At 37.2% G+C, this 15,794-nt stretch overlaps 1 protein-coding gene across 1 annotated transcript in view; it reads right to left on the reverse strand.

Moving 5' to 3' along the window:
* The window catches only part of PolA1 (DNA polymerase alpha catalytic subunit), a 662,965-nt gene that overhangs the window by 71,422 nt on the left and 575,749 nt on the right, over positions 1-15,794 (reverse strand). Inside the window, exon 32 of the mRNA XM_090387531.1 lies at positions 2,612-2,710. Within this exon, the coding sequence (XP_090243657.1) occupies positions 2,612-2,710 (99 nt within the window). The remainder of the gene's footprint in view (positions 1-2,611; positions 2,711-15,794) is intronic.

Here is a 15,794-nt window from a genome sequence, read left to right on the forward strand (position 1 = left end):
ACATGTATATTTCTCTGAGGATAGCTGACTGCAAAAAGGCAACACGAAAATAGGATGGCCAGATTAAACCCTGGGTAAGGTATGTGGAAATTTTAAAAATTGGCAAAAAAATATATATTTCAAAATTCTTCAATTTTTGATGCCACATTTATTTTCAATGTTTTCTGAAACAACCATGAAAAATTCATGTTCTTAAAAACATATTTTTAATTAATTTTTGAAATTAAAACCAACTCCCTTTAGACCTATCAGTAAACAATGGAAACTGAAAATTTGCAATTAGATGTCATCCTCTCAATAGCAAGAGAGTTCATGCATGAGACGTGCATCAATGTTTTGATTCCAGCCAATGTTTTAACATCATGAAGCCAGAGAGCATTACTGATTGGAGAAAGCGCATAGCAGTAAAGTGACCTTGGCATCGCTAACTGTATGTGACATGCTAATAAACGCATGCATACAGTTATGTTTAACTTATTCATGAATTTTTTTCCAATTATGCAATAATTAACAGACATTCCTTGAATATTCAGTGGAGAATTCAAATAAAACGTTTTGAAAAACAGATATTAGGAATTTCAGCTGTGGATAAAGAATGTAAAATGAAGCACAAATTGCTTAAATATTGTCAAGTTCAAATTGACCTTACATGACTGACTCGGGGTTAAAAAAAATATATATATACATTATGTTCCATTGGTGTAATTCAATAATGAATTACAATTTCTTTCAGTTTAACATATTTCCTAGACCACATGTCACTGTTATTTGTTATTATGTATTTGCAAAATAGAAAATCATTAATTTTGTGAGACATTTAATACTAGTTGAGAGTATGGTACTTAAGTGGAGATATCAAAGATTAAAAATATTGTATTATATAATAATAATGAATTCCTCTTGAACACTTGAAACTATATATATAAAAATAAAAAAAATAAATAAAAAATTCAAAAACCTGGAATGTGGTATGTTTCTGAGAAAGCCAAATTAATGAGATTTACTATAATTAATTAGATGAAGATTCAAAAATGTACATTTGGTTTAAACACCATAGCAAAAGGTGTACTGGTTCTCAGAAATTTAGGTCATTTTCTAGGTCATTCTAGTTTTAAAGAGGTAATTCCGAAAGACAGAAGGCATTCGTAGCCCTTCCCTAAAATGACAAGTAAGGCTGCTTAATATGATTTACACATGTTGTGTCTCTGGGGTTATTTGGTTTTAAAATTCTATTTAGCAATACACAATTCTTAAAAATTAGGAAACATCACATCATGGATGGAGACATTTTTTAAATTTAACCCCAATTTATGGTCTTCAAGCAAAATCTGGTTATAGTAAACAATTATTCAGAGAACAGTCATTAATGTAAATTGAAATAAACAATCACAGAAATACCAGCATTCTAGCACATGCTAGTAAGTAAAATGATACTGTGATTAATTGAGTGGAAACCCCACTCTGCAATAAAATTATCACACAGCTGTTTATTTATGATTTGAAACAGGAAATCACCTTGGAATGAACATAAGTCTCCCCCAATCCAATAAATTAATAAATCATTCTAAACAAAAGCTATTGTTATCTAACTGGGGGATACTGTTTTTAATGTGCCATCCATCACATGTAGATGACAGTATATTTCACCAAAAATATACTATATTTAATCGTGCGTACAGTTTATGTTAAATACAATACATAAAACTTGAAAATATTTCATTCTTATCCATTTTACTTTTCAAAGAGTGATGCTTTATGAAGTTGCAGAAAAGTTTGCAAGATCTTTCAACATTGTAACGAATGGGCTTCATAAACTTAAGCAGAGAAGCCTTAAAGGCAAGCACATGTTCAAATGACGCAACTTCCTTCATCTTGAACCTAAGCAGCAAACAACTATCCACTGAACAGCTCAATGTCTTATCCAACGGCATGAAATTCGCCGTCATACCATCTAAACCTTCAGTCACATAGCTCGGCTATGGGTATAGAAGGCAGTATTACCAACCTTCCCGAAGAAACTGCCAACGAGATCCGTTTCAGGACTGCCGCAATCCTCCACAGCACTCAGAAAACTTACTCAAACTTAACCATCACCAACATGCTGCCCTATCATCTATAAGAAAAGATAACACTATCGTCGTACTTCCTGCTGATAAAGAGACCATTGTATTAGACCGGTCAACCTACCGAGAGAAAGCCCTGGCCCTACTACTAGACCCAAACGTATATGAACCTCTGTCTGATCCACCCATTAAGGTCTTGAAAAATCTAGAGACACCTGTCAATAAACTCCTCCACACATGGTTTAAATATAAGAAAATCTCGACTACAACTTAGCGTCTTCTTCATGCTACTGGCTGCCAACTACAGCAATTCTATGGACTGCCAAAGATCCACAAACCAGGTATTCCCCTCAGACCCATTGGTGTCGTGCTGCAATGCCCCAACATATGAACTATCCAAGCATATTGCGTGCCTCCTCTCATCTTTCAACATATTAAATCATAAATCAGTCTGGTGTCAAAATTTATTTGTAAGGTTGCAAATATTGGATGTTTGTAAACTATTTGCTCACTACATGTTTTTCAGGTTCGTAGTATAAAATTCTTACCTAGAAATTCTGCAATGGTTGCAGCATCAGTACCTTCTATGGGATCACACAGCCGTGTAACCACAGGATGGATTTGCTGCACCAGATAGTACTGTATATCTAAATGGATTACAAAATAAATGACATTATTAATACAACATAGATTTTCATGCCACATAATAAAAAAGAACTTAGTATAATAATTTTATAAATTAAATAAACATGATAAAACAAAAGTCACAGGGTGGTTATTGACAGGAATAAAGTACTACTACTGCAACAAGACCTAGAAAAATTGGATAGAGAAGTAGCAATTAAAGTTTAACATCAATAAATGCAAGGTGCTGCATATGGGCAGCAGTAATCTCAGAATAACATTCTAATTGAGCAGTATAACCCTAAAGTTGGTAGAGAACAAAAGATACAAAGGGGTAATTATATAGTTCAGTATGAAGACCTCCTGAAAATTGCAGGAAGGCTGCTAGGAGAGCCTATAGTGTTCTGACAGGCATACATAGGAATTTTGCAAATATGTTTATGCAGCATTCAAGATGCATCTTGAGTACTGTATACACATCTAAAAGCCTAGTTTTAGGAAGGATGTGCAACTGTTGGAAAGGATGTAAAGAAGAGTAACAAGATTAATTCTGAGTTACCATGAGAGAGAGAGAGAGAGAAGCAGAAAGGAATCATCAAGAAAGAGAAGAATGATGATACCGAGCTCAGGACCCTGGGTGTGCCAAGCCCACACACACACCAGATGTGAGCCCCCGGGGTTAAAGTGCTTGTAAACTAGGCACTTGCAAATGCAAAGAGACCTTAGTGAAGTGTTTAAGACTTTAAATGGACTGAGTATATTAAATGCTCTAGGCATTGTTACTCTTAATCACACAACAAAAGAGAGGCTATATGAACACAACTGATTTTTAGAATACAGGAAACTCTTGATTAGTGCGGTTAATGAATCCTTGAAATATATCACACAGAAAACCGCACTAATCAAACTTCAGAAACAATGGGAATAATTATAATGAATCCTTGAAAATTATAAAATTGTAAAAACATATTTTTTCTTACTCAATACATACCTATAATGCACTGCATAGCTCTTAAATTATTAAGGAATAAATTTAAAAAAAAGATAGTATGATTTAAATTTTATTTTTTGCAAAAAAACTTATCTAACTTCGATTGAACAGTGTTAGCTTTCTTCTTTCCCTCAAAGATTTTGCGATAACAATCAATTTGCTTATCTAACCCTCGACGAACGTTCATGCTTCTCTCTGCACCTGGATCAACTCTAGTATGAGTTCTTTTGCTTTTTCAAGTGTATTAAATAGTTCTTCAAGTTTTTTGAATGAAATTTCTTTGGGAGCAAATTGCTTTTCTTCTGCTTCATTTTCGTCTTCTTCCTCGTATGCATGTTGATGCTCAATTTCAAGAAGATCGTCGTTACTTAAGTCTTTTGAATGCGATTCCAATAATTCTCTAACATTTTCTGAATCTACTTCCTCAAAGCCAATGTCTTTTCCAATTGTAGTAATTTCATCAATAACTTTGTTGACAGGATTAATGAAACCACAAAAATCATTTGCACATTCAGGCAAAAGATTCTGCCAGACTGCTCTCATGCAGCTGTTCGTCATTTCTTCCCACGATTTGTGTGTTCTCAACTGCTTCTTTAATATCGTGTTTTTTCCAAAATTCATCGAGAGTGATTGCATCATCTCCAGTTGTAGCTTGAATTGCCTGAGCAAAAGTTCGTCTCAAATAATATGCTTTGAATGTAGAAATAACTCCTTGGTCCATTGGCTGGAGTAAAGAAGTCATATTTGGTGGTAGAAATATAACCTTCACATTGTTATTTAAATCAGTGAGTGAGGTAGGATGCCCAGGGGCATTATCTAAAATTAAAAGAACTTTGAAATCTAAATTATTTGCCTTGCAGTATTTTTCAACTGCAGGACAAAAATGCATAGTGAACCATTCTTCAAACAACTGCCTTGTCACCCAAGCCCTTTTATTTGATTTCCAAATTACTGGAAGGGATTGCTTGTTACAGCTTTTTAACGTTCTTGGGTTCATTGTACGATAAATTAGCATCGGTTTCAATTTGCAATCTCCTTCAGCATAACCTCCAAAGTAGAAGTGTTAATCTATCTTTGGATGCTTTATGACCTGGTGCAGTTGCTTCTTTTCTTGCCAAAAATGTTCTTGTTGGCATTTTTTTCCATAAAAGGCCAGTTTCGTCAACATTGAAAATCTGACAATAATCATACCCATTTTCTTCAATTATTTTCTTCAGTTCAATGGGATATTTGGCTGCTGCATCTTTATCGGCACTGGCTGCTGCATCTTTATTGAAATTTTGAATACAGGAAATTTCAAAATTATTTTGAAATTTTGAAATTTTCTAGCCAGCCTTTACTAGCCGAGAATGTTGAAGTATCCTTTTGATATTTGTTTTCTTTTAATGAAGAAAAAAAGGCTCAAAGCTTTAATCTTGATGTTATTTCCATCAATAGGAATGCGTTTCTGATTACAATCTTCTAACCAAATAAAAAGCAAATCTTCCATTTCAATCATTAATGGACTTCTATTCCTAGTGCATTGCATACTTAAAGATGCAGATGCCATTTTGCCTTTTTCCCGGTACTCACCTGCTTTGTTCAAAACAGCGCGTATGGTTGACTCACCAAAACCTAGTGCCCTACCTATGTTTGTTTTGCTTTCGCCATTATCAAATCTCTTAATGATGTCAAGTTTAGTATCCAAAGTGATGAATTTTCTTTAATTATCCTTTTTCCTGTCCATAGCTGTGAAAGGTAATTTAAAAAAAAATTGTTTTGGTAGGATGAGCGATAAGCCTGCTGCACTTCTACACTCGGCGAGGATTGCTGAGGAACTGCCCAGCAACTAGTGAGAACTTTATGGAGCACTTTCACACAGCTTTCATACAAGATGAAATTAGCGCCAGATCCTCGCTAAACGCTACACAGGAATCACTAAAATTGAACAAATTGTGAAAAATCAGAACGAAAATAATACAGAATCAAACATACATCATGTACTACTTAAACTACATTAATTGTACATTTAGCATGATGATGATGTAATATCTGCATTAACGTCAAGAATATGAGTTACCAGAGCAAATTTCAATTTAAGAGTGGTATGGGTGCTGCTGTCGAGTGTTTCGGAGTCGATTCCCATGCATTTAAGTTGGAAGACCCTGGTAAGTGCATGTCACGTATTTGCCGCTTCAGGCGCCGTTGTGAGTTGCCAAGCACCGCAAGAAAAAAAACAGCGCACTAATCAAATTTGATAACGCATATATTAAGGGGATAGTATCAAAAAAATTTTGCGCACTAATTAAAACTGCATTAATCAAGGGTTTCCTGTATACTTCCACCAGTCTAGTGTTGTGGAAGTGATAATCTATATGCATTTAAGGAAGAATTAGGCAATTATTGGATTAATACTAGTTGTACTACTAAATCATGGGAGTGTTTGGTTGGCTAGTTGGTTTAGCATTTTGGCACATTGGCAAATTAGGGCATAATATAATAAAAAAATAAATAAATATACTTGGCAACCTATAAACAAGTTGAAAAATCAAAGAGGTAAATATAAATATACAAAGGTAAACATTAAAAATATAAAATGATAAATTCAAATATCTGTATAAAAATTAATTAGCTGTAAAAATTTAAAAACATCAGATGTATTATTTCTGTCACCTAAGACGTGGCTGAGTGTAAATGGTTCAACCAGACTATTAAGAACTAAAGCATAAAAATTATGCATTCGTAAAAAAAAAAAGCCATTAAAAAAAAATATGATGAATGGTTAACAGTTTTGCAATTCTCACACATAGGTGGGTCATCTGCCCTCAGCAAGAAAAGAGGGCATCAAAAGACTGTGATATATCCAGAGCAGAACAAGAACAACTTTGTCTCTCTGGACTCTGCCATTGCTTGACCTGTCCATGATAAGAATCTTGCCACTGGGATATAATATGTTACTTATTGCTTGCATGTAGTTTGTGTAGGCCAGTGGTTTTCAACCTCTTTTTTTGATAACAGAACCCCTTAAGTAATTTATTTTATATATATATGGTTTGTAAAATAGATAAAGAGTCTGGGAAAATGGAAATGAAAAGTACACAAGGTGTCTGAACTAAGAGAAGTTTAAGGGATAGTCGAAAATGGAAGTGAAGTGGTGGTTAAAGAGGTGAAAGAATTTGAAAAACTTGTACAAAAATGAACTGGGACTGAGGAAACAAAAAATAATAATAATAAATAACAAATAAATAAATAAATAACACTATATTCAGATATGGGAGGGAAATTTTAGCAAATCGGGGGATGGAAAATATGCAAAATCTGAATATAGTAGATGAAAAAATGATACATAGTCAGGAAATTCATCAGGGGCTACTCTTGACCATGTACCAGGCACTGGGTTTCCAAACTTGTCTGTAGTATTTGAAAAATGGGGAAGCAAATATGCAGCCTTTATCGTAATATTAATAGACAAGGTAGCCCCTAACGCAGTGTAAAATAAAGTTAATAATGCAAATTTACAAAAGTGTAATGTGAAACATAATACAAATGTGATGTGCAGAAGGGGTGAAAGGCTGTTAAATTAACATGGTAGAAAGTTAAAATTCAGAGAAATTTGAACGAAAAAGTGTAGACAAGCCAATGGTATAGGGCAGTGGTTTTCAACCTTTTTTTAATAACAGCACCCCTAAGTAATTTATTTTATTTTGCAGCACCCCTACTCAATTTTCTGCCTGTTAGATCCGATTCTCTCCCTGTGTGTGTGTGTGTGTGTGTGTGTGTGTGTGTGTGTGTGTACACACACAAGTATATATCTAATATTAAAGAATATATATGCTATATGATAGTTATTACAATAATATAATTATAAAAATTACATTTCATAATACAAATTATATATGTACAGTATATAATAATTTTATTATTTATATAGAGGTACTACTAAGTAAACGTCAATTAGAGATCACCACAAAATTAAAAAGATACTGTACACCTTTTTATAATGAAATAAACATATAAATTTGAAAAAAATAAGTTTAAGTAACTAAAACCAAATTACGTGGCAACAGTACATTCTAAGTGGGAAGCATTCAAAGAATTATCGTGGATGCTACTAAAAGATTCATACCTATTAAGAAATATTGTTCAAGGTTTAGGCCTAAATGGTTATCAAATGAACTAATGAGACTCGTGACAAAGAAGAAAAATGCATGGGATGCATATATATTATCAAGTAACTCAGAAGCCTATGGCAGATATAAGCTAGTCTGTAATCAGTTCACAAAGGAGGTTAGGCAGGCGAACGGAGATTACAAGAAATCTTTGGTAAAAGATGCTAAGAAAAACAGCAAGGATTTCTTTACTTATATAAACTCTAAAAGGAAGGGGATGATCTGATTGGTCCACTGGATATCGATGGTTCGGCTGTTGATGATCCTGCTCAGATAGCAAACAAACTGAATGAGTATTTTGCATCTACATTCACACATGAGGAATTATTAAGGTTTGAAAATGGCAGAAGGTTATCAAATTGTAGCAGTGTGCTTAATGATTTTGTAATAACTGAGAGCAAAGTGGAGGAGAAATTGTTGAAGTTAAACGTAAGAAAGGCACCTGGGGTGGATGGGATCTATCCAGTTATATTAAAGGAGGTGGCAAAGCAACTAAGCAAACCCTTAGCCATAATTATGAGAGCATCCTTGGACTCAGTGCATGGGGACATCCGTGGGAGGTCCCCACGGACTGGAGATGTGCAAATGTTTCCCCAATTCACAAAGGGGGATTGAAGGGTGACAAGAGTAATTATAGACCAGTTAGTTTAACTTCTGTTCCGGGTAAAATAATGGAGTCACTGGTTAAAGATGCATTGCAGGATCATCTAGACAAGACTGCAGCAATAATTCAGACACAGCATGGGTTTGTTAAGGGAAAGTCTCGTCTGACAAATTTGATAAGATATTATGATGTGGTTACAAATTAACTGGATGCAAAAAATAATTTTGATATCATATACTTGGATTTCAGGAAAGCTTTTGACACTGTTGCGCATGGAAGACTATTGTACAAATTGGAGCAGAATGGTATTAAGGGTAAGTTGCTACAATGGATAAAAGGATGGTTAAGTGGGAGAAGACAGAGGGTGGTAATCAATGGGTGCTGCTCTTCGTGGGCTAATGTTATTAGTGGAGTCCCACAGGGTTCAGTGTTGGGTCCTCTGTTGTTTTGAATATTTATCAATGATATTGATGAAGGTATATTAGGCTTAGTGTCGAAGTTTGTTTGCAGATGATACAGAGGTTGGCAGGGTTGTTAATGACAGTAATGGCAGTGTGCTACTGCAACAGGATCTTAATTTGGGCAGATGGGCTAAGAAGTGGCAACTGAAGTTTAACCTTGACAAATGCAAAGTACTGCATATGGGTAGAAGTAACCCCAGAGAAACATACCAATTGTGTGGTACTACACTTAAGGTGGTAGAAAATGAAAAAGACCTGGGAGTAATTGTGCAGTCAGGTATGAAGTTTTCTGAGCAATGCAGACAGGCTGCCAGGGCAGATCATGGGGTTTTGTCAATGATATATAGGAATTTTGCTAGCAGGAAAAAGGAGGTGATTGTCTCTCTGTATAAGGCAATGGTCAGGCTGCGCCTTGAGTACTGCGTACAGGTCTGGAGGCCTCATTTTAGGAAGAATGTAGATGTGCTTGAGCGTGTACAGAGAAGGGCAACAAGATTGGTGAGGGGAATGAAGGGATCCTCTTACCAAGAAAGGTTTAAGTTCTGCAAATTGCAGTGGCTGGAGACTAGGGACCTGCGCGGTGATCTGATTGAGGCGTATAAGGCCTTGAATGGTTGAGCGAGCTGAATTCAAATGGGATCCTTCCACTTGTTCAGATTACGAACCTAAGGGGGCATAAATTCAAATTAAAAAAAGAAAGATGTAGAATAGATGTGCGGAAATTTGCCTTTAGCCAAAGGATGGTTAATTGCTGGAACAAACTTCCATCTGTCATTGTGGAAGTTGATAGGTTAAATAAATTTAAGGAGGAACTGGACAGGCATTTGGAGGGAATGGTGTGATTTTTTTTTTTTTTTTTTTTGGCTGATGCTGCACAAGCTCATACACTTGCTTTCTTGCATCACATGCCACTACTACTATTACAGGCTTAATGTGATGTAGTTTATTTGCGGTCTGTACGTGCCAAGAATCTTGCCATTTTGAATATAATTTGGAGCATATTATTTGCTTGTAATATGTATAGGAGACTGACAGGCAATGATTATCCAAGGAAATGGCTGATTTGGCAGCAGTATCAGCTAATTCATTTACCCTAATCCCAATGTATCTTTGGATCCAGCATAAACAAATTTTAAATTCTAAAATTCATCGAGAGATAAAAGCATCTTCTGCATCCGGGACAGGACCAGACTGGTATGTTAAATATCCTAATGGTAGTGTAATTTTTTCCTGAATCTACGAGTATAATTATTGAAAATACATTAACTTATAGCCATACGTGGGCTGTGGGAAAAAAAAAAAAAAAAAATCTGCAACTACCGGCCCACCCTTTAAAAAGGTTTGGGAACCCTGCTATAAATCATATACACTATTTTTAATGTGATCAAGGACTATTTCTACCGCATGCAACTCTGCAATACAAATGCTAGTGTCTTTAGCATTAGCATTAGTAGAGGCATTTGATGCAAGAAAGCAAGCTTATGCAGCATCAGCCAAAAAAAAAAAAAAAAAAAAAAAAAAGTAACATAAATAAATAAAAATAACCACTTCCACTTCACCCCTCTGTTCGTTCGAAATACCTGTCCAGCTGAGCCTTAAACTTATTTAGGCTATCAACTTCCACGACAAGGGATGGAAGTCTGTTCCACCCACCAACCACCCGCTGGCTAAAGGCAAATTTCCGCACATCTATCCTACATCTGTCTTTCCTCAATTTGAATTTATGCCCTCTCAGGTGATTTTTCTGAGCTAGAGGAAGAATCCCATCAGCATTGAGCATGCTCAAACCATTCAAGGCTTTGTACACCTCTATCAGATCACCCCGCTGGTGCCTAGTTTCCAGACACTGTAATTTGCAAAACTTAAGCCTTTCTTCGTAAGAGAACCCCTTTGTCCCATTCACCAATCTAGTTGCCCTTCTCTGTACTCGTTCCAGCAGCTCTACATCCTTCCTGAAATGAGGCCTCCAGGCCTGTATACAGTACTCTAGGTGTGGCCTGACCATTGCCTTATACAAGGGAATAATCACCTCCTTATCCCTGCTAGAAAAATTCCTATATATCATTGACAATACACCATGAGCTACTCTTGCAGCTCGTCTGCACTGCTCAGAGAACTTCATATCTGCCTGCACCACCACCCCCAGGTCCCTTTCATTCTCTACCACTGTCAGTGTAGTACCACAGAGTTGATACGTTGCTCTGGGGTTGCTGTTTCCCATATGTAGTACTTTACATTTGTCAATGTTAAACTTCATTTGCCACCTCGAAGCCCATCTGCTCAACCTTTCCAAATCCTGTTGCAGCAGCATAGTGTCAGTAGTGTCCTTGACAACCCTGCCAACCTTCGTATCGTCTGCAAACTTGGACATTAAGCCTGATATACCATCATCAATATCATTTATAAATACAGAAAACAATAAAGGCCCCAATACTGAACCCTGAGGGACTCCACTAATAACATTAGTCCACGATGAGCAGTGTCCATTGATTACCACTCTCTGTCTTCTCCCCCTCAACCACCCCTTTATCCATAGCAGCAACTTGCCTCCAATGCCACACTGCTCCAATTTGTGCAGCAGTCTTCCATGTGCAACAGTATCAAAAGCCTTTCTAAGATCCAAGTATATAATATCAAAGTTATTCCCTGCATCCAGTTCTTTTGTGACTGCATCATAGTATCCAATCAAATTGGTCAGGCAAGACTTCCCCTTAACAAAACCATGCTGTGTCCTAGCTATAACTGAAGTCTTGTCTAGATGATCCTGCAGTGCTTCTTTCACCAGTGCCTCCATTAATTTTCCGGGAACAGAAGTTAAACTCACAGGTCTATAATTACTTGTGTCAGCCTTTGATCCCCCTTTGTGAATTGGGGTCACATTTGCACATCTCCAGTCAATGGGTACCTCCCCTGAGTCCAAGGAAGCTCTCATAATTATGGCTAAGGGTTTGCTTACCTCCTTTGCTGCCTCCTTTAATATAACTGGATAGATCCCATCCACCCCAGGTGCCTTTCTTGTGTTTATCTTCAACAATTTCTCCTCCACTTTGCTCTCAGTTATTACAAGATTCTCTAGCTTACTGCTAGAGTTGAATACACCTCTGGCATTCCCCTCGCTGAATAACTCCTCATGTGTGAATGTCGATGCAAAATATTCATTTAGTTTGTTAGCTACCCGAGCAGGGTCATCAACAGTTGACCCATCGATCTCAAGTGGACCAATCTGATTCATCCCCTTCCTTCTAGAGTTTACATAAGTAAAGAACTCTTTGCTGTTTTTCTTCGCATCCCTTGCCAAGGATCTCTCGTAATCTGCCTTCGCCTGCCTAACCTCCTTTGTAACTTGGTTACAGATCAACTTGTATCTATCATAGGCGTCCGTGTCACGTGTTAATTTGTATGTATCCCATGCATTTTTCTTCTCTGCCATATGCCTCATTAGTTCATCTGACAACCATTTAGGCCTAAACCTTGAACAATATTTCTTAGTTGGTATGTAAAGCCTAGTAGCTTCCACGATAAGTTCTTTGAATGCTTCCCATTTTGAATTTGCTGTTGGCAATATCATCAGTTGATCCCACTGTATAGAATTTAAATACTGTCTCAGTCCATTGTAGTCGCCTTTACGAAAGCAATACCCCTTCCCTTTACCCCTAATGGTAGTTACCTCTTTGAGTAACTCCCACTTCAGCACACTGTGATCACTGCCACCAAGTGGTTCATTTATCTGCAGATTCTTAATGCATGAAGAATCACTACTGATAATCAAATCAAGAGTATTACTCCCTCTAGTTGCCTCCCGAACATGCTGATGTAGAAAACAATCATCCAATAAATCCACAAAAGCCTTGCTACTGTGTGAGTGACCAGCCCCCGAATTCCAGTCAATATCTGGGAAATTAAAATCCCCCATTATAAGACTCTCTGATTTACTGGCCCACTCTATTTCTCCGAACAGTTTCTTATTATACTCATCAGAGTCATTAGGCCTATAGCACACTCCTACTCTCAATTTTGATCTCCCAATGCTTATGTCACACCAAACTGACTCGACACTGCACTGTCCAGCGATGTCGACTGGCTTCACTTCCTTGGATTTTATGTGTTTTTTAACTAATAGCATAACCCCTCCTCCCTTCCTATCCTGTCTATCCTTTCTGTAGACATTGTACTCCCCAAATTCCAGTTCTGCATTTCTTATATCTGTGTGACACCACGTCTCTGAAATCCCCACAATATCTGCCTTTGATGTTTTGAGCAATACCTCAAATTCATCAAATTTATTTACTAAACTCCTAGCATTGGTGTACACACAAGTATACATGCACCTGTTCTTTTTCTTAGCTACCCTAACACAACCCATGTGTTTACTTGTACCCCAATGATTCCCAGCAGTCTCTGAAATATCCTGCATCTTATTTTCCAGGCTGCGGCTCATTCCAATAGAAGCAGTGCAAGAATCACTTTCACCTCTGCCAGTGGCTACTGTTAATCTATTAGTCCTTGTATCCCCCCAATCTAGCAGTTTTCCGACCCACCTAACATTGCCTCGATAGCATCAGCAAACATTCTTGCACCCTTTCTATTTAAGTGTATCCCATCCCTGTAGAAGCAGTCTCTCCTGTTAACAAGTACAGACCAGGCTGAAAAAAATTCTACCCCTTGAGCCCTGCACAATCTTTCCAGGGCCGAATTGATTGACAGGGCTCTCATCATATACTCCCTCCTATCGTGTCTGGGCAGAATTGCAGACACTTTCAATTTCAACCCTAATTCACGGCTTTTTTTCATCAGTGACCTGTACTTGTCAAGTAATTCCGCCGGTCTCCTACTCTTAATGTCATTAGTGCCAACGTGTACAACTATATCACCTTTTGTGCCCTTAAAAGATGATATCCGCTCTACAACGTCATCAACTTTTGCCCCTGGCAGACATACCCTGGTCCTATTCCACCTATCCTTTTTACAAAGCATGTTTCCCGTTTCCCTGACAATAGAGTCACCAACAACTACTAGTTCCTTTGGGACCAGCGCATTCTGCCTTGGGGGTTGCCGCTGTGTTCCGCGATGACCAAGTGCAAGCTCTGGCATTGGTGTGGGCAGCTGAGAGCTTGATGGGCCCCTCACTTGTAATCCTTCGAGGGCATCCACCCTATCCTTCAAGCTCTCATATAGGCCCATAACAACGCTGAGTTGTCGCCTTATCTCCTTACACTCCTTGCATCGCACACACACAAGGACATCTCCCATGGCAGTATCATGTCCCATACTTGACTGCTCCGCAAACATCAAGCAAATAGTGCATCTTACAAGGCTGTGATTCAGAGGACAACTGCCCCCCTCAGTTCTCCCCTGGGCCACAGCATTCCCATTAGCTTGAGCCCTTTGCTTTGCTGCTCTGGTTTGAGTCATGATTTAGAGTTACTTTCAATAAAATTTCGATTTCTGTACAAAATTAAATCCTAAACTTGTATCCAAACACAGTTATAACGCTATATTTATGTTTCAGTAACGAGTGTTATCTACGGAATATTTACGTTTCAGTAACGAGTGTTATCTACGAAATATTTACGTTTCAGTAACGAGTGTTATCTGCGAAATCCCTTTATATAACTTTCGTATCAAGTTATGTATTAATTATTTGTTTTTACTAATTATTTATGTTACGTAACCTAAGTGGTTATATGTATAATTAATTATGTTAAATAAAATTAATTATATTACGTTTGTAATCTAAGTCGTTATATGTATTTATTTAAACGTACAATTTAACTGCTAACGAAGTTCAACTAACGCTATCTAGTACGGTATATCGTATCACAAAGGCGGGAAAATTACGAACGGTTAGCGGAGTTGAAACACGTGGAAACCTTTACCGATACTTTTATGCAATTACAAGGCCGAGTAAAGAATAAATACACCAAATTAATCAGAAAATCACAAAATAATGTTATACTACTAAATTTAAATCAAAAGTTTTAGAAAAACAATAATTTCAAATCAATAAATAAGAAAAATCCACTTAGCGGCTTTGAAAACGACCGTCTGTAGTAGCCTCGTAGAAAGGAATCTTGTGTGATCTCACTGGATAATGTTTTGTGAGGAAACACAACTGCAGATCCCACATGTAATTCCGACTTTGAGTCATCTGTGTAGACTGGCAGAAAGTCAGAATACTGCACTTATGTGATGCAAAGAGTGCTGGTACAGAGCTGGCGGCATAGTAGCCTTCTCCAGATCTTAAGGGAGAAGTTAGAAGTTGGAGGATGGGCATGCCAGGGTGGAAGGAACTGCCTTGGTGACTGGGCAAGGTGGTCTACCATCGTGTGTTGTTCATTTAACAGCCCTTGGATCCGAATACCAAAAGGTCTGTTGGCAGTCCGACAAGTGTTGTAGAGATTTTCCTATCATGGCACGAACACTGATGCCCAAGTGGAACGATTGGACATGGATTTTGATTTAAAAGCGTACTCTAAAGACAACTGCTTACATTGAAGAGCAAGAGATGGATCATTTGCTTTAACATAAAGGCTTGTTTTCAGGATATTGCACAAACAGCTTGTCAGTGATAGGAAGATAGTTAATTGGATTTTTATGAGCCTGTCTTTCCTGGTTTTGGGAAAGCAAGAACAATTAATCGCCTTTTGTTAGGGTATCCAAAATTATTTGTCAAGAAATAATCCATTAAATCAAATTAAAGGACAATCTTTAGATTGTGTGTCATTTCAAAATAGATATTAGCTGACCTAACATCATTTATGTGAGAGAAAGTATCACTTTTAATTCTTCCTGTGTGAAGAGCTTGTTCTATGGTTCAAGTCTTTTCAAAGAGAAATTGAGTGCATTTCTACTGCTTGTCTGCTTTAGAACCAGGGACTCTGGAGAAAACTATGTTATTGTTGA

The sequence above is a fragment of the Mastigoproctus giganteus genome, chromosome 1, assembly GCF_048544385.1.
Source record: "Mastigoproctus giganteus isolate SK-2022 chromosome 1, ASM4854438v1, whole genome shotgun sequence".
NCBI classification, from domain to species: domain Eukaryota; kingdom Metazoa; phylum Arthropoda; class Arachnida; order Uropygi; family Thelyphonidae; genus Mastigoproctus; species Mastigoproctus giganteus.